General features: G+C 37.3%; 4 protein-coding genes across 6 annotated transcripts; 1 reads left to right on the top strand and 3 right to left on the bottom strand.

Moving 5' to 3' along the window:
• The first annotated feature begins 2,542 nt into the window (after window positions 1-2,542).
• On the top strand, window positions 2,543-7,849 carry LOC141830795 (uncharacterized). Of its 2 annotated transcripts, XM_074718219.1 has the most exons (6): window positions 2,543-2,687; window positions 2,816-3,077; window positions 3,238-3,349; window positions 4,310-4,424; window positions 6,244-7,206; window positions 7,307-7,849. In XM_074718219.1, exons 2-6 carry the CDS (start codon window positions 2,918-2,920, stop codon window positions 7,562-7,564), a joined length of 1,608 nt encoding a protein of 535 aa, XP_074574320.1. In that variant the 5' UTR covers window positions 2,543-2,687; window positions 2,816-2,917; the 3' UTR covers window positions 7,565-7,849. The 2 variants fall into 2 exon arrangements, with proteins under 2 accessions (XP_074574320.1, XP_074574321.1); XM_074718220.1 differs by having other exon boundaries at window positions 2,543-3,077.
• Window positions 7,850-8,100: 251 nt separating this feature from the next.
• Window positions 8,101-12,582, bottom strand: LOC141830744 (uncharacterized). Of its 2 annotated transcripts, none has more exons than XM_074718166.1 (7): window positions 12,433-12,582; window positions 11,850-11,990; window positions 11,609-11,691; window positions 10,834-10,920; window positions 10,591-10,739; window positions 10,233-10,364; window positions 8,101-8,464 (listed from the first exon to the last, which is right to left on the bottom strand). In XM_074718166.1, exons 1-7 carry the CDS (start codon window positions 12,437-12,439, stop codon window positions 8,275-8,277), a joined length of 789 nt encoding a protein of 262 aa, XP_074574267.1. In that variant the 5' UTR covers window positions 12,440-12,582; the 3' UTR covers window positions 8,101-8,274. The 2 variants fall into 2 exon arrangements, with proteins under 2 accessions (XP_074574267.1, XP_074574268.1); XM_074718167.1 differs by having other exon boundaries at window positions 11,850-11,960.
• A 963-nt stretch (window positions 12,583-13,545) lies between these two features.
• Window positions 13,546-18,717, bottom strand: LOC141830481 (cell division control protein 6 homolog). Its single transcript, XM_074717908.1, has 16 exons — window positions 18,556-18,717; window positions 18,377-18,479; window positions 17,892-18,112; window positions 16,765-16,839; window positions 16,575-16,681; window positions 16,360-16,466; window positions 16,180-16,239; window positions 15,984-16,057; window positions 15,768-15,818; window positions 15,606-15,655; window positions 15,106-15,169; window positions 14,506-14,595; window positions 14,031-14,096; window positions 13,824-13,919; window positions 13,652-13,741; window positions 13,546-13,578 (listed from the first exon to the last, which is right to left on the bottom strand). The coding sequence occupies exons 1-16, from the start codon at window positions 18,715-18,717 to the stop codon at window positions 13,546-13,548; spliced, it is 1,449 nt and encodes a 482-aa protein (XP_074574009.1).
• Window positions 18,718-21,777: 3,060 nt separating this feature from the next.
• LOC141830880 (cytochrome P450 86A1-like) lies at window positions 21,778-23,655 on the bottom strand. Its single transcript, XM_074718328.1, has one exon. It carries the CDS (start codon window positions 23,610-23,612, stop codon window positions 21,972-21,974), a length of 1,641 nt encoding a protein of 546 aa, XP_074574429.1. The 5' UTR covers window positions 23,613-23,655; the 3' UTR covers window positions 21,778-21,971.
• Window positions 23,656-24,600: the final 945 nt, after the last annotated feature.

Genomic DNA, 24,600 nt, shown 5'->3' with positions numbered 1-24,600 from the left:
TAGCAGTTAATGAGAAAGTAATACATAATTTTCTATACTAATTTTTTTTCCCTAATATATGACTACGCTGCATATAACGAGGGTGATTACACATTCTACATTCAATAAGTTTACTATTTTCATTCTAAATGATCATGTAATTATTTATATAATAATCAATCTTTTCTACGAGCAAATTCAAATCCCTGATCAATTTTTCAGAAAGTCTAACTGTGAGTGTTGGATTACTTTGTGCTTTTTAGATTTATTCTAGTGGTTGGTGAAAATTTTCATAGGATTGAATCAGTCACCTCTAGAATTAGACCGTTCAAAATTTATCAAAAAAAAATTGAAGGTGATAGATAGATAACATGACAAGAGGTGAGTTATGGAGTTTTTGATGCCTTTGTGAGGTAGTAGTAAGATGGTTTGTAGTAGGAGGATGTTGCAAATGCTACCTTGATAAGGAACTTTAGGTGAGTTAGGTGGAACCCTTTGTGTGTTGTTGAAGCTAATCCTTTGTTTAAGCAATGTGATGATAGGGAGATTAGTGATTAAAATATTATAAAAATGTTTAACTTATCATCATTAAAAGAATAATGATAGGAATAATAATAATAATAATAATAATAATAACCACTTTTTTTTATATATTATCGGGATGTACCATGTTTAAAAAAAACACTTTGCAAAAATACTCTTTTTTATTAGACTAATTTAACCTAGTAATTTTGATCAAAATTTTATAACGTTAATTAAAATTATTTTAATATTGATCAAAGTTACTTTTTAATGATGGTCAAAATTGCTCTAACTTTAGTTATTCGAAATCAATTTAACTTGATTAAAATTATGTTAATATTAATTTAAATTGTCAAAATTATTTTAACATTATTATAGTAGTTTTCGAAATTGCAACAATATTTATATTGTAACAATTGGATAAAAAAGAAAATTTAGTATAGATGTTATTTTAATATTTTCTTGCCCTTCTTAGGGAAATAAAATAGGTTTTTTTAATAAAAAATTTGTCATTTAGTTCAAATATTAAAGGGTTTGTTTAAGGGCAAAAATAAAAAAAAGATGTCTTTTATTTATCGAATCATCAACGATATGTCCTATAGTAATTTTTTTATCAAAAAAAAAATTCTATCTCTTATAAAATAATACAACCATCTTTCAATTTTATTCATCTTCTAATTAAATTTTAAACTATTACAAAGTCATTCATAAATGTTACAATTAATCTACATAATTAAATTACGATTTTGTAGTTATTACAATTAAATTGTTATATAGTTATAACAATTAAGATTTTGTAGCTATTACAACATGAAAAAAAAAGTCAAAAGTCAAAAGGATGCCCTTTTTTACTAAAATTATTCAAAATTTTTGAAAAAGATTTAAATGACATTTTTAAGTCTGAAACTTGACCGTTACGAGTTTCATCGCATAACTAGTTAAAACATTCTATCCTTTAAATAATACAATTATCTTCTTATCCTATTCATCTTTTGCTTAAATTCTGAGTTAGTCGGGTGCATTATAACAACTATGAAATCAATAGATGCTACAATTAATCTATACAATTATAGCAGTTATGATTTCATAGTTATTACAATTGAGCTACTACATAGTTGTAACAGTTAATATTTTGTAGTTGCTACAGTATGAAAACAAATCAAAAGTTAAAAGGGTGTCCCTTTTGATTAAAATTATTCAGAGCTCTTGAAAAGAATTTAAATGACATTTTTAAGCCTGAAACTTAGTCTTTTACGGGTTTTATCACATAACTAGTTATAGATCTTTAAATGAGTTTTGATTTGATATATTATGCGTCTTATGATTTAATCCGAGTCAAAAGTTATGACCTTTTAAAATTTAAAATTTAATATTTACATTGTAACAATTACGAAATCGTAGCTGCTATAACTGTGTAACAGCTACAAAACTATAATTGGTACAACTACTAAAAGCACAGTTATAGCAACTACGATTTCGTAGCCGCTACAACGTAAATGTTAAATTTTAAATTTTAAGTGATTGATATTATAGGACGCACAATATATCAAATCGAAACTCGTTTAGATATTTACAATTAGTTACGGGGTGGAATTCATAACGATTGTGTTTCAAGTTTAAAAAATATCATTTAAAACTTTTTCAGAGGCTCTGAATAATTTTTGTCTTAAAATGTTTTTCTCATGTTGTCGTAGCTACGACTTCGTAGCTACTACAACAGTATATGATCAACTCAGGATTTTAGATGAAAGATAAATAATGTTGAAGGATATTTATATCATTTTATATAAAAATAGGTGCTCTTTGATTAAAAAATCAACATAGTATAGTATGCATTATCAACCATTTGGTAAGTTTTGGCACAAATTGAAACGAGGGTAACTTTGGAGGGTGGAAGTGATAATTTCTCCTAAATTTTATCCAAAAAAAACCTTATAAATTAAATTTAATAAAATTCAAAAGGAGTAAATAAAATACGGCGTATCACGAGAGGAGACGCTCGCCGCTTGTCGAGCAGAGCGTGCGAGAGGGTGATGCGAACAACTGCTCCGTTCCTGGGAAGGTCGCTCTCCGTCGTCCTCCGCCTCGCGCTTTTCCCCTCCACCGTCGCCATTTTGCAGATCTGAGCGCCGTGGAGTCCCCGCATCGGGCGGCGTCTTCACTGTTGCCTTAGCGCTGGCGGAAGAGTTAGGTTTTCTCCATTTCTCTCTGCATTCTTCGGTTGATCCGCGTGCTCCATTTTTCTCTCGGCATTCTGCGCGTTTTCGACGCCTGGGTTGCGATCTTCTCGTCCTGTTGTTTTTCGTTTCCAAAGGTCGGAGCTTGACTTGAGTGGCTCGGGAAAATTGGGATCTTTCAGTGAGGAATAGGTAACTAGGAGCTTGATTTTTGGGCGGCGAGTTTTCGGAACGAGACGATGAAGCGAAGCTCTGGGGCAACGCCGGCTTCGCTGTCGGGACTGACAGTGACGAAAGGGGTGGACGAGGAGCTCGCCCTCTTTCTCGAGATGCGGAAGCTGGAGAAGGAGCGGAACAATCTTCTCCTGCATAACTCCGAGGATCTCGATCCTCCATTGGGTAATGCTCTCTCTTTATCTTTCGTTTGGTGCCTCATGACTGAGCGCAGTAGCATGTTCTTCCCCTTTTACGTTACTCTGAACCTTCAGCCACTGTCCCCACGATTGGTTGCTAGCAAAGCATTTAAATTGGCTGCTTTGGCAACACATTTTGTGTGCAGGGTCAAAACCAGGCACTGCTCCTATATTCAAGATCGCCTCTTCGCCACCAATGCGAAAGCCAGGGATCGATGACTTTCTAAATTCCGACGCTGAAAAGAATGACTATGACTGGTAACTTGATTATTATCTACATCTCTCTAGATATGCCTTTGACTTGCCATCTAATGCATTGTTCATTGATACATTAATCCCTTCAATTTGTTCCTTTTTTATTTTTCCTCTTTCTAATCATTCTATTGCATGCTGTTTATTCCTTCTATTTTTTTTACTTGGTATCTCTAGTGTTTTCAGATAATACTTTTTTTGTTGGATTGCAACTTGTCCAGTTATCCCAAATGCCTAATCAATTAACAAAGCACCTAGTTTATACTTCTACATTCCATGTAAGGGGTTAATACATCAAAAATGTGTTTTGAAATCACATGTGTAATTATTGTGGAAAGAAAATGACAAAGGACAAGCAGGCATCACTATATTCATTTTTCCTTGAGTTATCTTCATATGATAAAAATCCATATATCCAATCCTTCAAATAGTTGCCGACTCCAAATAGTTGGGACTAACAAAATATGACCCATCACAAATTGAATCACAGTGGTCTTTGTCTGTGCATAATTTTTTGTTAGCCATGCCTAGAAACAATTGGTAAGCGTAAGCCTTCCAGTATGATACTCTAGTATAAGAGCTTTCCTCGTCTTCAATATACTGGTTCATCTAAACTATTAGACTAATTTTTAGATAGTATTTTTTTCATTTATATTTTAACATGATAAAAATTACTGAATATGGAGGAAAAGGTCAGAGATGTTAAGTGCAGATTAGGAGTCTGATTTTGTGACCTATATATGATTGACTCAGACAAGTGTGTTTCCATGATGCTGTTATAATCAAGTTCACTTCTAATAGCAGCCAATTCAGATAGATGAAAAAAGTCAAGCGTTAAGCTGCATGAGTTATTCTTAACTATTAGCAACTATGTCAGAAGGACAATTATACTCTATCAGTCTATTTCTGCTTGGATTGTCTAAACCTGTTTATCTTCTATGATGGAAAAAGATTTTCCTTTTCCAGGCTTCTCACTCCTCCAGGTACTCCATTGTTTCCATCTTTGGATACTGAATCTAAAAGATCTCCCATTGGTAGCATTGATACTCCAAAAGAACGACCGAAAGTGCTGAAATCAAGGGTGAGCTACCTAGTCATGTATATCCCTTGTGAGCTTTTGTTAGTATGAATTTTACCCTGTATAGTATTGGTGCATTTATTTGATGCTTATTCTACTGACACTGTAGATTCAGTAGGCTTCGATGACATTTTTGTGTTAATTGTGTAATTTATATATGTTTTTCATTGAGGAACCTCATCTTTATGGAAAGAATGACAAGAGTTGTATTAGCGTTCGCATCAAATAGGTGATGCGCCTTGTTTGTTTACTGTTATGGTTTTTGTTTACTATTGACTCTCCCAAACTCTCATAGCGTTTAATATAGTGCTGGATTTTGATTTGCTCATGTGATTGTAAACACCTGGACTCTTCATATCTTCAACAACTCATCTGTTCCAGCTTCCATATATGAGGTGGTAGTACCAAATCTAAGTTCAGAAGTGATGGAGGGTTAAATGGGTCCATTTTGCCAATAAACAGGCTTGAGAAAATGACATTTCACACTTTTCATCTCACATAAGTCAGACATGAGTGCGAGGCTAGGTTAGAGAGTAACAAAGAAGGCAACTTGTTTTACTGTTTTCAGAGACATGCAACAACCTATAAGTTAGTAGAATATATGTACAACTATAGAAGTGTAGAAGGATCAATCTGAAAAATCTTTAGCATGTAAGTTAAAGCTCAAGTATAATGTATGAAGCACTTTGGAGAATCTGGCATAGCACTTGAAGTTGTGTCATTGTAAAACTCTCAGTGCCCAAGAGTAGTAGGTTGAATGTTACTGAGATAGCTGTGAAAATTATTCTCGGTTTGCATGACTTAGAGCCTAGGTATGTTCCACTAGTAGTTGTGCCATTCTTGAACTCTGAATGCCAGAGTTATAGATTGGAAGCAGCTTTTATGGCTGTGTAATGATGGTCATATTTCTAGGTTTGCTGCAATAGAGCCTAGGTATGTTCCCCTGGCAATTGTACCAGTGTGGAACTCCCAAAGCAGAAGAGTTATTGATTGTAAGCAATCCATATAGCCTGTAAAAGATGTTCTAGTCACACTAGACTAGTTAACTTTCTTCATAAAACCAAATACAATTGGCCGATTAAGATTTATTTTGATGTAGTTTCATACTAATTGGCTGGGTGGGTTTTTTTTCCCTAAATCTTGTCGTGGAAGTAAATTAACTAGCTATAGATCCACAACATAATCTATTATTCATCATCCTTCTCACTTTTTAATGTATGTGGAATGGTAGGTGAGCTAATGTTTTTCTATATATCTTGTCTTGCGTATGAAGTATCTCCTAGGCCAGTTTGTATTCAAACATGGCCTGGAGGCGTAAGCATGTGACTATTTCAGTTAGCAAGAAGTTAGACTATATGGTTTGCTCGAATGAAATTGAACTTTGCCAAATTCTTCTGTTGGCCATCCATATTATGTAGTCATGCCATTATGGTTATAAAGTTTCAGAGCTCATTGATAATTACCTGTAATAACTTGGTTTTCCGGTCTCCATCTGATAACAAACTTGAACCGTAGTATGATATTCATTGTTCTTTAAAATTCTTTGTAAGTTTAACCGTCAATCAACTTCAACACTGTTTCAACAATATATGCCATGCCACTGTGGACATTTGTTGGTCATATCCATATGCATTATGTAGACAAAGTTACAATTATAGTTTCACAAATAAGTGCATAGTTACAGGTGTAATTTACAAAGATTTGATACTGGTAGCTGCATATTGTACAAAGATTTCATGTATACAAGTTTTTTACAAAACGGTATCACGGGCGACCTTTTCTAATTTTATGTCAATTTTCTGTATGTCCATGGTATTTTTAGTTATCAAATGCTCCGGATCCTCCCAAGAACACCTCATTGAGGCAACCAACATCATCATCTGGGAACTCATCCACACTGGGAACTCGTAGACCGTCATCCTCTGGTGGCCCATCTCATAGTGCCTCAAGATCTGCAACTCCAGATGGACGTCCTGCCGCTTCAAAACCTACTAGATCATCCACTCCCACATCGCGGGCTACTTTACCTTCAAAGCCACTGGCTCCTCCACGATCTTCAACGCCTGTAAGATCTTCTACACCAACATCTAGGCCATCTGTACCCACAGTAAGCAAGACTGCATCAAGGTCAACAACCCCTACAAGACGGTCCTCTATCTCATCAGCTGTTCCTGCAACCTCAATGCCAACAAGACAACCATCTTCTGTCTCAAGACCAGGTCCAACAATATCTAAGAGTCCTGTGCCAACAATTTCCAAAAGCTCGACGTTAGCAATATCTAAAAGTCCAGCTCCATCACGCGGAAGCTCTCCAACCTTAAAACCTAAACCATTGAAACCCTCAGATATCCCTGGGTTTTCTCTTGATGCACCTGCCAACTTAAAGACATCTTTGCCCGGGCGATCCTCCTCTGCCACTCGTGGTAGACCAGGAGCACCCAGCAGTCGATCATCTTCAGTTGAGTCTGCACCCGCTGCCAGACCAAGGCGGCAGTCTTGTTCTCCATCCAGAGGACGGTCTGCTAATGGTACTGTCATGAAAGGTAGTTCTGTGCCACCGCCAAGCAGACAACAAGCAGGTCGTACTGACAATGTGAACCCTGTTGCAATGGGAAATAAGATGGTTGAACGCATAGTCAACATGAGAAGACTTGCACCACCAAAACAAGATGACCGGCAATCGACCCAGAATAGCCTTTCCATCAAGTCTTCTCTTACTCCAGATAGTGCTGGTTTCGGAAGGACATTATCGAAGAAGTCATTGGATATGGCACTGAGGCATATGGTAATATTATTCATCAACCTACATTCAACTTTTGCAAGATTGTTGCCCATGTACAACTCTGCAAGCTGCAAATTCCAACTGATAATTTTTGCAAATGCAGGATATACGTCGAAGTGTTCCCAACAGTTTGAGACCACTGATGGCAAATATTCCAGCATCCTCCGTTTACAGTGTGAGGTCAGGATCCTCAAGAAGCAGGGCAGTCAGCATTACTGATTCTCCTCTCGCCACAGGCAGCCCCGCCAGTTCAGAGCGAAGCATCAGTAACTATGCGATCTGTCTTGACGCGAGCGAAATCGAAGACGACGTCACAAGTGAAAAAGTTGGAAGGCATTCTGCAATCCCAAGCACCAGATGACTAAATGGAACACATACACGTTAACTAAGATAAGATTTTGTAATGTAGGAGGTCGATACGTTAGTTTCCCCCATGGATTGTGATAAGAATAGCTCAAGTAGGTCACTTTGCGGACAACATAAATACATATGTACTTCAAATTTGATCCCTGTGGCTTGTTGGTTGTACCTACCATCTCATTCGTATGCCGATTGTGGCAGCCTCTGGATCAAGCATACCGCGATGTTCTCGATTTCGTGTAGAGATTCATTGCAACTTTCCATAGCTTATTATGTATGTTGTTTGAAATTGGGTATCGATGATATGTTTGGCAGGAGAGAATGGTATGGAATTTGTATGGAATGCTAACTGAAACGATTCATTTCATTTCTTTATTTTGTTGTTCTATGTGAATGATATCAATTAGTGAAATGTGACTCACCTACTCGCATGACTAATCATCCTCTGTTCGACCTGTTAGCCTATAAGTTACAGTACTAGTCACACGACAACTTAAGTTCGATCGATGAGAAAGTTACTGCCATATAACCAAGCAATTAAAAATGTCTAGTCCTTTTGATAGGATTTTACAGCCTCTGCTCAAATGAGCTTAAAGGTTTCATTCACACACTCAGAGCCATGATTGCAAAGAAAGCTCAAACAACTGATGCTGCAAAACTCTCCAACAAAATCTTTTGAATTCATCCATAGCATGGTGATTGAGGAGATATCTAAGGTTTCACTAGCTCTCTGATGAATTGCTCGACTTGCGATATCTCTCCGGTCAACCCAGATGCCTCTGCCACAGTTACTTTGTTCCGGCAACAAGAAAAATTGAATGCTTTGCCGAACACCCCAAGTGTGTGCTCACTGGTTAAATCCGCTGCTGAAATGGCACTTCTTGAGGCCCGAAGCTTGTCACTGAAACACAAAGTGTAAGATCATCGTCAAAATAGAGCTGTGGTCTGAAAGGTTATGCTTTCCAATTTATCATACCAGTATCTTTTGGTACGAAAATACGGAGAGTCGACTCGTTCAAGAGATCTCACAGACATGGAAATAAGGTAACATTTGGTACACTGCAATGGCTACTTGGAATTACAGTTCGTGTGTGATGGTTATTGCAAACACATACTGGCTTGTTTATGATTCTTAAGAAAAACTTGTTAACAGATTAATCAAAATATAACTTACGAAGATGAGAACCGTCATGAATTAATCATCAGCTACATCAATATTCAAGAAGAAAGACCAAAGTGGTCATCGAATAATAACAGGGAAGTTTTTTGGTAAGCAAAACCTATTCATTCATCAAACACCAATAGCATAATCATTTGTTCCAAAATCCTTAGAGTTAAACACTTGATAAGTCAATTTTCTCATGTATTACCTATGTATCGATAAAAAGTTGTTGAAGAATAGTACATCGAGTGTCACGACCTGCACCCGCTAACTTGTCGAGCCCAAGTCAATAGTGCCTCTCACATCTATGCTTACAAACCCTCTTAATTAGCTTACAACTCCCAAAAGACAGTGGGACTAAATTAGGATCTCATTATATTTCCTCACTTAAAGCTTGATACTTTGTAAGTTAACATACACATCCAAGCTTATAAACTCTATTCGTTAACCCATAACTCAAGGTGGGACTAAATTAGGATCTTAAAAAGGGTGACCGACCTTTGTTGGGAAAAAAAAACATATGGAGTGGTTGTCTGACTTCCTTTGATCAATCAATCGCAAAGGCACAAAAAAGAACTGACGAGGATCACTAAAGAAATTATCAAACTTTCTCTTTTGCAAAGGAGTATTGTAATTCGGTCAAGAAGTTAATCATGACATGGATAGACAAGAAGTATGCATACAACAACAACAACTAAACCTTTATCCCACTAAGTGGGGTCGGCTATATGGATTCTCCAATGTCATTGAACTCGATCTCCTACTATATTCTCATTTATATTTAATATCATGTTTCATCATTGCTAATGTGCATATTTATCATGATCTCATATCGCCTAATTGAGATATTTATTGGTCTCCTAAGTACATATTGGACAAGAAGTATACATGATGGAAGAAAATGAGGATAGAAGGGAGAAGCCAGTACAGGTCACCATGTTAGGGGCCAGCTTCCTAAGATAATGAGACACAGTATAGTTCATGAATCGATAAAAGATTCACAGCATTGAACTTAATGCTTGGTTGAATTAATGGTCAAGCTCAGGAAAGAATTAGAGTATGCAGAATTACATCAAAGAGATTGTTATAAGAAATCTGAAACAAATTGCAGAAAGTTAAAAGTTGAGCCTCAATGCTCAATGCAGCTTAAAAGGTTACCATGCATTTAGTTTCCTAGTCAAGACAAAAAAAAAGATTCGGTCGGGCATTTAGATTTGCCCAGAATAGCAACCCCACTCCTGGAAAAAAATCTATGAAAAAGTAAATTTGTCTCCTCAAAGTTTGAAATTTGTTATTATCTCTGATCTACAATCATACTTTCGTTTAGATAAAGCATGCCACCAGACATTGAACACTCTACACAGGATGGCAAAGTGATAAGAGAAATTCTAAAGTAAAAGGAAAAAAACTGTTTCATTAGGTTTATGCCTTTTAAATGGGATGCTGCTTATGAAATTAAACTGCTCAATGAAAACTTCAAATAACAGATAAGAGATCAAGGCCTCACATTTCCTTCTCCAGCTGTTTCCTAATAAATTCCTTGGAGTGTGCCGTCACTTTATCTGCCTTGTTGCACAGTATCAAAATGGGAATTCTCTGTTTCACCACTGTTGTCTTTGTAAGTATATCATACAAGTACCTAGCAGACAGGACAATAAACAAACACTTATTCACATTGCAATTTATATACAAGTGTAGGATCACAAAGGAAACACACTATTAAAAAGGTCACTGGAGCATGAAATTCACAGGGCAACAACCATGCTATACGTCTAAATTACAATACTAAATCATATTCATAAAAAAATTGATAGTCTCCAATAGCACAACATATCATGCATCAGAAAATTGAATGAATAAATTACTCAGCAGCAGCTCGGCAGTTTGGTAAGAACTCTAAACTATCCACAACAAAAATGACTCCAGCTGCATGAAGCAAGAATTCATCAAGCTTTGGTCTCAACTGTGAATGGCCAGGAACATCAACCAAACGAACTGGATTTGGTTTTCCCTTCTGTGTAAATGAAGGAAAATGAATTGAGGCTCCTGCTATTGTTTCAACAAATAACCTGCTTCAATCTATTAGTTTTGTGCAGCTAGTCCTTTACCTTTTCAAGCTCGAAGTGCAGCACAAAGGTACCATCATTTGGTTCCATTGATGTAACAGTACCTAGATGAGGGGAGCCATCACGAAGCTGAAACATATGAAAAGATAAATATAATTTTCTCTTCATCTGCATTATTTCAATGAGTTTATTTGAATATGATCCCTATAGTTCACGACTGAATTAATAATCCCTCCAAATTTCAAGCACTTATCAGTTTTTGAAACTTGTTTTTAATAATCTGTCATAGTTTTTTACTTATTTAATAAAAACGATAGTTTCCTAAATCTTCTGAGAAAAAAACACTGATATTAACTCCAGATCATTTGGGGTCAATTTGAGACAAAGAGGTTGGGGTCCAATTTGAGAAGAAAAAACATGTATAATGATGGGGTATCGAAAGAGAACCTACCCTTAACATACAGTTAATACAGAAATCTTCGAATTTCCACTCCTATTTTTTAGTTTCAGTATGTAACAAGGACCTCAATCAAAATTGCTAAAAACTGCTGATTTTTTTTTTAATATGAAAAGAAGCAAGCTAAAACCCAACAAACTCCTTTTTTGGTGCTGCTTCCATTGTCAGAGCAATGAAAGTTACCGATTGTTGAAGGCCAAGCAACTAATACAAATAATTTCCATTTATGATTCAACTTCTAGTTCTATGGACAAACAATTTTAACTTTTTCTCCAGATTTTAATAGTCAATTAACAAAAACTAATATCCACATAAATCAAACCACTTTTGCAGATTAAGAAGCAAAAACGCATGTAATACCTGATAAAACAGAACGGTTTTACCACTACCACTTAAGCCTGCAAGCAATACTGTTTTGGACTTTGAACGTCTCAGTATACGAACTGGAAAATTAATAGTAAATTAGCAGCCAAAAAACAACAGAAAATAACATGAAAAGATGTTAAAGGAGATTTTACATGTAACAACCATTTCCCATAAATAGCTATATGGATCTAAGGTAGGTAACAAATTAATATATAATAGGGTGAAGAGAACTTACACAGACCGAAGAAAGTAAGGGTGAATACTAGAACTGCTACAGCAACATAAAGTTGCTCTATAGGTTGCTGACGAACCCATTCTTCAATTTGCTGTCTCCATTGCTCCATAGCTATAGTAAACCAGTAAATATCCCACTTTCCTGAGTATAATTGTAAAGGAAATGAACATAATCTAAATAAGTTGCTACAAAAAGGTTAAAATCTTTTTAAATCTCACTTTTACTTATCAATTCGAAATGAAACAGACCAATTCATTCAGTTCTGTTCTCCCAAGGATATGGATTTGCGTGAACCCGAAGCATTCATATTTTTAGCAGATTAAAATAAGCAAATTTCCAAGAGCATATGTCTATATCCCTACAATTATTACGTAATTGACCTCTTCCTCCTGGTGAAATTTTTGGCAAGAATGATGGTGATGCTCTAGTGAACAACAAGTAAATGAGATTCCATATCATGCAAGAAGGTAGAGAAATGGACTAGCTTTTTTGCTAGGTCGAAAAGGAGACTAACAATCTCAACTCAAGCAATTCGCTCTAAGATTGTTATTTCTTGAGGCAATAATGCAGCTTTCTCTTTTACCTGACATATCGCAAGTCTTCGGCAAGGTGAAACAACAGAGACGGAAGGAGAAGAAGCACGGAAAGGTCTCAAAGTCTCAGAAAGGAAGGAGGCGCAACGGATGGAGGTCCGGCGGACGTGATGGTGGATCGCTGGCCTTAGGGCTCGAAGAAGAAGAAGAAGAAGAAGAAGCCGAGAATTCTAGGGAATCGCTGTCTGCCTACGGTATTTTCAAAATACTCCTCGAAAATTCAAATATTTATTGCATTTAATAAACCTTCCATAAAGTTAAAAAATTCTTTTAACGCCCTTGAGTGTTACTAATCCTTTTGTGAAGGTTAACTTTGTGATTTTGATAAATTCACGTAGTTTGTAGCAAAAGGTGCAAATCTTACATGGAACTCTAAAATTTCGATTTTTAAATAAAAGACGCTCGCCATGTGCTTGACGTAATGCCCCTCCTCAAGAACATCTCAAAAAAGCTGCAAATTTAGCGGTAGATTTCCAAGCAATCAGAGGCAAAAGCATCGATTGAACACGAAGCGGCCTTTCCGTTATTCCTATCACACAGGCGACCAAAGAAGGAGAAGAAGCGGCAGCAAATGAAGTAAAAAAGTATAAGTGCAACAGTCATAACCAACTCTGCTTCTATCGTAATCCAACTCAACTATGTTCCGAAAGCAAAATTTTCTCCGCTTCCACATCGCATGCATGATTTTTAAAAATTAAATAACAATTGACAATCCAATGACTAACAACACTACTACCAACAATTTGTTTTGCCAAGAACTCTACCAAATTTAACCATTCAACATAATCAAATGGACAAATAAAAATTCTTTCTGTATTATCTGACAGCTTTTTTTTAGTTACAAAATTGTTTTTGAGAATTCCAACCTTACAAACAAGCAGTTGACTATTACCCAAAGAATTGTTGCTGCCAAGGCAGAGCAATTGATGGTTAGCTACTTGAGTGCCAAATGAAGCTGGCTGTTGATGGAAGAACCCTTGTCTTTGGCCTTCCTTTACCCTTGAAAAAGTAAACATGAACTGAGTTCATCAGGATGTAACTTATCAGGATTGTGCAACTATTGTTGGCACTTGATAATCTGCTATTTCATCAGTGATCGATCATCACGCCAAGCAATTCTGGAAAAACCGTATGCCCTGTACCAATTGGTGTGTCATGAGCAAAAGAAGAGGCAATGGAACAAGAAGTTGCAAAGCAGCAAATGTGAACCTTCAATGCGAAAGTGATGTCTGAGCTATCGACTTTTAGTTTGATTTTCTTTGATTTGTCTCCGCGAGATTGCGTGATCTCCAGAAGCCCCTGGTTGGTAAAAAAAACTCTTCTTGAGAGAGCAATGACAAAGGGAAAAAAGAGAGATTATTTACAGATGCTGAGTTTCAACCTGATCGTTTAGTGCACTGCACAAGCTTGCAAAGTCCATCATGCCAACTGGACGAAATTGAGTTGATTTACAAATTTCAGAGTAGGATCGGTTGAGCTGATCAAACAGACATATACAATAATTAAAATGACTGAAATAACTTCTATTAAATAGATGTAAAATATGCAGTTAATCAGTTTTTAAGCAAATATGATGAGAAAGACTTGCCTCTGCTAGAGTAGTAGCATTCTTCTTACAATGTTGAGAGAGTCTGACAAAGGAGCACAAAATTACCTGCCAATGTAGAAACAGAAGCAATTCAATGGCTGTTCATTTGCCTGCATACTCTTAATTTCTTATCCAAACTCCTATGTTATACCTTGAAAAAAATGAAAAAGAAAAATGCACACAATTCATCACTACATTTTGTAGATACAATGAACCAAGTGATTTTGCGTTTTAGAAAGCATTTGAGGGTGATTTTTTGTTCACTAGCATATTTCAGTAACATTCTACCATTGTAAAACTACTGATTATTGTTGTTTTTCATCACGTTTGGGCGCACCACAGATTTTCATAAAATTTTGCTAATTTAATGCCAATAGAGGTTTGAAATAGTAACTGAACTCGAACTCATCATCACTATGGATCTATAGATACATGGCTTTATGATTCTGTGTCGTAGGGTTCACCAAATGCTCACCTGTTGATGTTGTGGAAGAGATTGTATGATGTCCACCACGGGTGACTTGAATGATCTTGATATAGCAACATCAATGTGATGAAATGAGACCTGCAGCACAATTAAGATCCTCAACGATATTTAGGCAAAACTTCAAAACCAAATTCTGATAGAATGTTCACTACATCAAATGACTTTAAAAGCTTAAAAGAAACTGAAAAATAAATAAAAGCTTGGGTATGGATAGTATTCCAATTGGAGTTTGGAAGAGTTCAGAAGATCAAAAAAATTTTGAGGATTGAGAAGACACACGAGGAAATACAATATTGTTCTAACTATAAAGTTATGGGGTCATTATACCATACTTAGATATCTCTAGACTCTAACTAACCAAAAAGAGATAGCTTAGAGATATTTTTTAGGAATATTCAATCTACAATAAAGAAATTACCATTCAGACCCTCATATATTAAACTAAATTAAATTGGCAAGTTGCGCCATAATATTCATGATATGAGAAAATGTAAATTACTGCTTTTCTCTAGATTTTAATGATAACTGTGTAAAATATTTGAGAAGACTAATTTTCATAAAGAGTTTAGCGAGAGACATCAAACTTACCATTTCTGTTTCTTTGTTTGTCACAGAACCTCTTAACTCTGCTTCAAGCACCTCAATAGCACACCTGAAAGAGGGATGAAACATTAAAAAAAAAAAAACTTGATGTTCATTAAGACAGAATGTTTATGTTTCTGAGCTATAAACCATAGTCCATGTTAGCATGTTCAGGATTGCTAGAGAATGAAATTGCCAGCAAAATAGATTCCAAAATCATTTGGAAAGAAACATATGGTTGATATAGGCAACAAGAAACAATATGGATTTGTTGACATACAAATCTTTTTGCTTACAAGGCCAACCAAATAATCTATCCAATCATAAAAAGGGCAGTAATCGATTATGTGAGTTTACAATCCAAATTATAAGAGGACATTAAACAAAATGCAGCGCAAAAATGCAGAACCTGAAAACTTGATCCTTTTTTTTTTGCATAAATATAAACTCCCAACCCACTAACTTTTAAAACATCACAACTGAAATTGCAAGGTTACATCAGATACCTGCAAATATCTAGTGCTCTTCTAATATCTCCTGTTGCTGCTGCAACTTTCTGCAAACGAAGTTAATGTGACATGCATTAGATTTTCCTCCCTTCCTTAAGATAAAATTTCCATTTAGTGCAATATAGAATGTGAAGCTCGAAATGTGACAGTTTAACTTACTCGTGCACAATATTCAAGTGCTGCTGGCTGGAATACATCATACCCAAGAGCCTACACAAAGAGTGAGAAGATAGATAAATAAATAAATATATATATATATATATAATAAAAGAGATATACACAAGTTCATATGACTGAAATTAAACTAGTGTGAACTACACAAGCATGTAGAGTAATGCAAATTACATATATAATGTAGATTTGAGGAAGAACTACCATAATTCTCTGCTGAAGAATCTTCAGTATCTGGTCTTTAGAATAAGCACGGAATGTTATGACAGCAGGTTTGCCTAGCAAAAGAACAACAAAAATTCTAAATTATTTTCTTTTAATTGTATTTGAAAAATGTTCTTGAGTGCCTCCAACAGAAAAAATGTATATAACTAGAAAAAGAAAAGAAAAACAGCCTCACAATTTAATGGTTCTAGTTTTTGAAGAAAGCGATCTGCCAAGTCTATTGCATTTGCTATTCCTGCAGGGAACAGTTTGAGCAACTAAGTGTGCACATATCTCAAATTTCCAAAAACAGGAATAGATTGATTGGAATGCAAATATTCAATTCTGGAGCATCTTGGTAAGAAAAGAAGCATACCTATGAGTACGAATCTAGAAAAAGGTAAAGTTGTAAGCATGAAAAGATCATGCAGAACCACACTATCCCTAGTTATTAAGTAATCCATCTCGTCGGCAATCATCAACCTATAAAATCATAAATTGTTTAAGAATGAGCTCTGCTTCGTAAAAGAGCATGCAATGTTTGAAGCATTATGCATGATTACATGAAGGGTCAAATTTAACAGTTCTTACAGCATTCTTCCTGATTGGTGCTTTTTCTGAGAAAATATATCCTGAAGATGCTGGAGAGGTGAAGTATTAGTGGCTTTCCTCTTCGACGGTTCGAACTTCACAAGCATCTTTTATCCATAATAGAAATGAAGCAAAATGAATAAAAGGATTGAGTCGTCTTAATACTAGATCAAATAATATAATGTTGTACCTGGCTGAAAATTTCTGATGTGCTAGTGAGAGAAGTGCAGTTAATGGTTAATACTTCAGGTGACAGAACTCCTACCTGGCAGTTGGATAACAGTGGATAAATATGTAGACTGAAATATTAGGATTTGTTTCTGAAATACATCTTTGACTATGTAAATAGATAAATGTCATGGATCCAAGCATCAGAATCATATTACACTTTAAGTATTTAATGTGCAAGGAGGCTTATTGTATACTTAGCAATCAGACATCAAAGCTGAATTGATAAAACAAGTGCCTAGTTATGAATGAAGGATAAGTAAAAGATCAGAGATTTAGAAGTTATGCACGATTGGTTGGTGTCTCTCAAATAGTTAATAGCCAGATTTTGGAATAACAAATAATTTAATTTTTAAACTTCTTTTGCATAAAAGCATAAGAATCCACTAGATATTAGTCTTGCAAATGTCAGGATTGACAATTACTTATCAGAAAGCAAGATAGAGCTTCCTATTATGTGAACAGTGAAGAAATGATAACATATATAGCTGATACACTCTTCTTTCAGGTACTATTCATCTGCTTGTTTATTGGTATTCTCTTTTCAACTAGGACAATGTCTCCTTGATTTTTCATGACCTGTACCTACATGTAGGTGTCTTTTGGGATCTCAGGAAGAAGTTAGTTGATTGTATGGCACAAGGTACTGTCATTTCACAGTAAAGCAGGTCAACCTGCAAACTTGGAGTTAGAATATTCTAATATCCCTAGCCTTTGGTGCTTATAAATCTTTAAGGGCTCAGGCTTTCCTCGATCGTATTCATTACATATATGTGAGAAAGACCTGCAATGAAATTGCTATTTGCAGATGTACCCGTGCTATTAGTGTTGGGCCCTTTCCCTAGTTCAAAATTATCACCTAAGTTGACAAGCACATAGAATTCTTGTATGCAACTCAAGATACAGGCAATAAGCCAATAACAGGCACCGGTGTGCAACAGCAGAACCAGGAAATGAGAAATTGCGATTTGAAGTGACTTAACTTGAAGTCAACATAAAGAAAGAAAGCGCATAAATTTTATCTTGCTCAGTAGCTTCTAAAGCAAATGGGCTTGGATATTTAGGGAAATGAAAAACATAGCACAGTACCTCTTTTGACCACCCAATGAAACACTCCTTCACCTTGCCAATTGATAATGTCTTTCCCGTCCCTGGACATCCACATATATAGAGGCAGCCAGATTTATTTTGTTGGAGACAGGATCTGCAAAATTCAAGAATATTCTTCTGCTCCTCTTCACGGCAGACAACAACTGCTGGTGGTGTTGCAACATGTAAAGCATGTTTCACAGTTTCCATTTGCGCAGGATCTGCAAATAATTGGTACCTTGACTTAGCATAGGAGGATCACAGAAAAAAAAAGAGAGAGAGATACTTTAACGTTTTAACTATCAAAGAGGAGCAAGTAGTAATACTGGTTGGAGGATCAAATATAATCACAAATGTAGGCACTGTCTTAGGTTTGTCTGGACTAAGTATCTTTGTGTTTATTTTTATCAAATGATCAAACACATTCTCGTATATAGATGATAATACAAATTATCACAGTTTTACATGACAATTTAACAACTTGCCTCTAGGGTTCCACTTGAGTTGCTGATCGGAATTGCGAAACAGTTCTTTTCTGGGAGATTTAGGCGAACCTATCAGATCGCCATTGGAAAGATTCCCGTTCTCCTGCAGGGACACCATGTCACCGGATTGGAGATCGTGCAACGAAGAATCAATCAGTTAGATAAAAAAAAACACTCACTTCGCGACTTCTGACTGCGTCCCTATTGCCGTTACATCTGCGCGGTGATCGCCATTTGCCGGGGGACGGAGCCTTGCAAGGGCTCTCACTGTCGCGACCGGGCCTCGATCGCTTTCTGCTAGGGTTGGATTCCCAGTTCCCCCTCGTCTCTTTCGGAACCATCACGCCGTAGAAGCAAAGGGATTCGCTCGTTTTGGTGCTCTCCGGTCTTGGAGAAGGGTCGAAGCCACGACGGCGAGAGGATAGGGGCAGCGTCGTCGACTTCGTCACTTCCCTGAATCGCCGACGTAGAAGAAGAGTCAGGCTGGATCGGGATTTGCGGATTAGGGATTTTGATCTCCTCAGTTTTGCGCGGGAAACGGTGACGCCGGGGGAGACCACTCTTCCCGCCACTGATATTGAACCGGCCGGTTCTTCTATCTAAGCCAACGCCGTTTTACTTCTATCTTGTGTTTTATATAGGGGTGATATGAACAAATTCAGTTAAATCGAATAAATCGATCTGACCAACTGAATTTAAAATTTTAATTTAATTATTTTAAAATTTTAATTATTTTTTTAAAATTAATTAATTCAGTTCAATTTTGATTTTAAAATTTTTTATTTGATTAAATCAAATTAATTAAAATAAAAAATAATTTTAAAAATTTTAAATTAGTAAACTTAAAAAATTTAATTATTTCGGTTAATTAAGTCAAAAACTGAATTAATCGATATTTTATTTGTTCGATTTATTCAATTTTTATTTAAAGATTCGATCAGTTCAATCCGTTTAAAAAAATTCAATTTGATTCGATTTTGATTAATTCAGTTCGAGTTTTTTAACTGAATACTCAGCCCTAATTTTACACCTTAATAAATTTATATTATTATATTACTTATTATATGAAAATCAAGGGTTAAAATACACTTTTATCATTTTAAAATGTGCAAAATTTACAAAAAAAACACCATTTTGTTATAATTGAAGAGTAAAAAAGATAGAATTATTTATAAGTATCCTTCAACATTTCAGCAAAATGTGAAATCCGTCACCCCAATGGTCCCACATGATCGGCTTTACGACCATCTGTGAGGAAGTAAATCGAGAAGCTATAGTTGTCCTCCGTCTCTACTTCGTCATAACCAACTCAACTATGTCCTTGAGATTTGTTTATAAATATCCTTATTTATAGTATAGGTGGAGTAATATAGAAAATGAATAATATAATAATTCGTCAATCAATAATGAAATCAAATCAATCATCTATTATAATCTTCTCCTTAATTGATTGATGGAGAATCCAACGCTACCTTGTTTAAAACCTTATTAATAAAATCCAATGAGAAAAATCGAAGGAAAAAGAGTATGACAAGAGATACCCTCTTAATTTTAATCATTGAAGATCTTTTAATTGATACATCTCTATCTTGTGCACTAATTTCTTAAATATTGAAGTTGATAATGTTTTTGGGAATCAATCAGCTACATTATTTCTGGAACAAATTTGTTGGACATCAATATCACAATTCTTTTGAAGTTCACGTGTGTAGAAGAATTTTGGTGAAATATATTTTTTTAATTTCCTTTAATATAGCTTCCCTTTAGTTATACAAATGCAAGCAACATTATCTTCGAAATATAATAGTTGGACTATCTTTAGTTGTTATTAGCCTGCATGATTATTGAATATGCAGTGTTATGAATCTCAATCATATGCATTCTTGACTTGTTTCATGCATTGCAATAATTTTAAAGTGATTTAACGATGTCACTGCTAAAATTTATTTGGCTAACTTTCATGATATAGTAGTGTCTCATCATGTAAACACATAACTTGTTTGTGATCTAATTTTATGTGGATCTGAAAGATAGCCTGCATCTGCATATTCTACTAATTAAAGATGAATTTGATTGTATCGAATAAAATAATCTCATGCCAATTATACCACGAAGGTAATAAAATATGTGTTTTACAACATTTCAATGTTTTCGAATTGGAGATGAGTTATATCTTACTAGAAGGTTAAAAAAAATACAATATATGGATGAGTGCAATTAGCAAGATATGATAACACACCAATTGCATTAAGATGTCAACAAGCCACTCATGAATAATTGTTATGTAAAAGAATCTTCTAGTTGCCTCAGGATGACTAAGCCATGGTGTGCCATACTTGTTAACAAACTTCTAAAAAATTAATAATCTCAGTCAGTCGCATTAACTCAATCCTTGGGATGATTGGTCCGGTCTCACAGAAAGTTTCCCACCGGCCACCAGGGTAAATCGGGAAGCGCACACAGTGGCCAACCCAGATGCCCAACATCCTTTGTTTGTGATCCCCATTTAGAGAAAAATTCCTGCAAATACGCCGTAGCTGGGGATTGAACCGCGGATGCCTAGGTGACAATCCGAATGTCCTACCGCAGCACCATAGCCCCAAGGACAGTTAACAAACTTCTAATTTATTATTATATTTGTTTTAATTACTTTTATTGTTGTGTAATACATCCCACAAGGAAAGTAATTAAAAATTTAAAGGTATACTAGTATTTTTATTTTAAAATTGTGTGTGTGTGGGTCCTTTTGAAAATTTTTAAAAGTTTTTGTGGTTATTTTAGAGTGAGATACTAAACTTTCAATCCATCATCAAGATGATGGCAAAAAGAAAAATAAGTGTTTTGGACGATCCTATAAGGATTCGTTTTTTTTTATCTCCTAAGATAAAGTGGATCTCGGCATCCAAAATCCATGACAAATATTTTTTTCCAATAAAGTCAAATGCTTCAAATTTAAAATTTATGATATGAAACCAATATATAAAAATAAACTAAGAAAATAATTAAAATAGTATCATTTACCGAACAAAATTATTTATGAGTTGGTATCTTAAAGAATTATTTATGAGTTTGTATCTTAAAGAGGATGATTACGTGTTATAATTAAAGAGAATAAGAAGAGAGAATTGTCTTATTACTTATCTTTACCAAACAACCCATAGATAAAGTAATATAGAAAAAGAAGACTATAATAATTTATCAATCAATAATCAAATCATCTCAATTATCTATTATAACATTTTTATTTTTATTATCATCAAAAGCAACATAATTATATATAAAAAATATTTTTTAATTGATCAAAATTATTCTAATTTAATTAAAATTACTCCAACTCTATAAAAATAATTTTAACACTGTTTTAATCAAAACTATTATAATATAAAGATATTAACAAAATGATTAAAATATTATAATAATTTTAATCAAAATTACTACAATATTAAGTAATCTATTACAGCGTATGATAATTTCAAAATTATTATAAAAAATATTAAAGAAAGTATATAATCAATAGAGACCACAACAGCTCAAGAGGAAGACCAAATACATGAAGATGGGCATCGAAGTAAACAGCGGATCATCCATTTCTTTCTCACGCCGCCGCCGCAGTGGCGACGGAGGCAGTCGTCACTTTCTTCGCCGGCGAATCCACGAGGTGTCCATCGCCGGCGTCGACGTCGTCCAGGTTCCTCGGCCGCACGTAGACGAGCAGCCCGTGCTTCATGAACAGCGTGAGCGACATCTTCTGCTGCACCCGGTGGCCCGGCACCGGCTCCAGGCGGTGGCGCAGCAGCACCGCCGCCGCGATCGACCGCATCTGCAGGTACGCCAGGTCCTTCCCCAGGCACGTCCTCGGCCCCGCGTTGAACGCCACGAACTGGTACGTGTCCTTGGTCGGCTCGAACCGGTCGCCTTCGGCCGACAGCCACCTCTCGGGCCGGAACTCCCCGCAGTCCTTCCCCCAAACCGTCTCCAATCTCCCCATCGAGTAGATAGAGTACGTGATGGTCGAACCCGCCGGGACCACCGTCCCATCTGGCAACACGTCATCGGCTACCACGTACTTCGTGTCCTGTGGGACCGACGGGTATAAACGGAGGGTCTCCGCCAAGGCAGCCTTTAGGTAAACCAGCTTTTCCAGCTCGTCGAACTCTAGCGGACCGGCGAGCCACTTGGCCCGGTCCGGTCCGCGCACGGTCTGCAGAACCGCCGTTATCTCTGCTACGAGCTTCCGCTCCACGTCGGGCCGCCGCATCACGGTCCAGAAGAACCAGCTCAGCGCGACGGAGGAGGTGTCGCGGCCGGCGAGGAGGAAGTTGAGCGCGATGCGCTGGAGGTCTCCGTCGGCGGGGCGCTTCTTCAAGAAGCGCGAGATGAGATCGTCGGAGGGGGTCTGCTTGCGCTCGGCGACGGCGGCGGCCATGTGGCGGTCGACGACCTCGAGGCTCCTGCGCAGGCGGCGCTCGCCGCCGAGGCGGAGGGCCTTCTTGAGGCGCCAGAGGAAGCCGGGGAAGAGGAGGCGCTGCAGGGTGGCCTCGGTGGCGGCGTCGAAGGCGGAGGTGAAGGGGTTGTGGGGAAGAGCAGGGGAGAGCGTCTTCGGGTCCTTGCCGAAGGTAAGGCCGCAGATGTTGTCGAAGGTGAGGCGGAGGAGGAGGTCCTGGAGGTCAATGGCGCGGCGGCGGCCGTCGTCGACGGCCGCCGCTGCGAGGATATCGCAGAGGCGGAAGATGGCGCGGTTGGTCCAACGGGCCATGGCCTGGCGAAGCGTGCGGGTGGTGAACTCCAGCGCCGCCGTCTTGCGCTGGAGGACCCACGCGTCGCCGTCGGAGTTGAAGATTCCACCGCCGAGGAGGTCGTGAAACGCCGCCTGCATCCGCGGGCCCTTGGGGTAGTTGTGGAAGCGCGTGCGGAGGACGTGCTCGAGGTTCCGGGGGTGCGCCGTCACGGTAACAAGCCCCTGGCGGCGCGCGAGCAGGGGAAGCGGGAGGATGCAGGTCTGGTAGGTGGCCGCCCCGCCGGTGGCGCGGAGGTTGTCGGCGATCCAGTCGTGCATGCGTGCGCGGTTGAGGACGAGGCCCGGGAGGCTGCCGAAGAGCGGCCATACTGTGGGGCCGCTCAGCCGCCGGCGCAGCGACCAGAACCACGCCACGTAGCAAAACACAAGCGCTAAAATCGCCACCGCCGCCGGTCGCTGCAGCTCCTGGAGCGCCTCGATTACCACTCGGGCCGCCATTTCAATCAACGATCTGCAGGCTGCAGGCTTGATCGATACGGAATCGACGTGAAGGTCGAGTGATGGACTGATCGTGCTCGACGGAGAGCAATTTATAGATATCGAGCGGCTCACCGAGTGGGCGTCGCCTGTTCTTGTAGAATTGGGCATGCAAATTAATGCGTTAGATAGGCGAAGAAGAAAGCGAAGAATTAGGATGCGTGGAAGAGGGAAGAGTCAAGGTTTGGTCGAGCGGTTCTGGGAAAAAGATCGATGGGTTGGGTTACGAAGAAGAAAGGTAATGCGCATCTACGTTCTCAAAAGTAACTGCAATGTTTATATATATACCTTGCGCGTTGGTTGTGTGCGTGCAATACGCGACAACAGATTTTGAATGTTCGGAAGTGTCGTTAGGTGCCCGAAATAAAAATAATATTATTTTTATTTATTTTTATTTTTTATTTATAATTAAGATATTTATGATTTTTTTTATAATTTAAGGATTGAATTAAAATATTAAATATAAAAAATTAAAATAAAAAAAATTAGCTGCTCAGCTAAATAAAAAGAAAAATAATACAACACATCGTGAGCAATAAAATTTTTTTCCATTTTGAAATTTTTTATGCGTTTAATACTATAACCCAACTCTAAATTCTAAAAAAAAAAATAAATAAAAATAAAAAATAGCATTGTTTCAATTTCAAACACTCGAAATCTTTTGCCAAAGATGAGGTGCATATCAGGAGCACAAGGTGTGTGTATATATATATATATATATATATGCTACAAATCTTTTCATGCATGCAACATAGAGTATGTATTGAGGCATCTAAAAGTGATCCGGACACTTCGTACATTTAGTTGTGGACAAATGTCCCGCACCGGATGGCACACAGATTATCCATCCTATATATATATCGCCATAAGTTCACGAGGAGGTCATGAGTTCGTAAGGAGGTTACGAGGAGGCCAAGTCATAAGCTCATAAAGTTGTAAATGAATATAC

The sequence above is a fragment of the Curcuma longa genome, chromosome 6 (assembly GCF_044706935.1).
Source record: "Curcuma longa cultivar G26 ecotype Majalengka, Jawa Barat chromosome 6, ITB_CL_G26_1.1, whole genome shotgun sequence".
Lineage (NCBI taxonomy): Eukaryota > Viridiplantae > Streptophyta > Magnoliopsida > Zingiberales > Zingiberaceae > Curcuma > Curcuma longa.
This window is presented reverse-complemented; position numbering and strand designations above follow the sequence as displayed.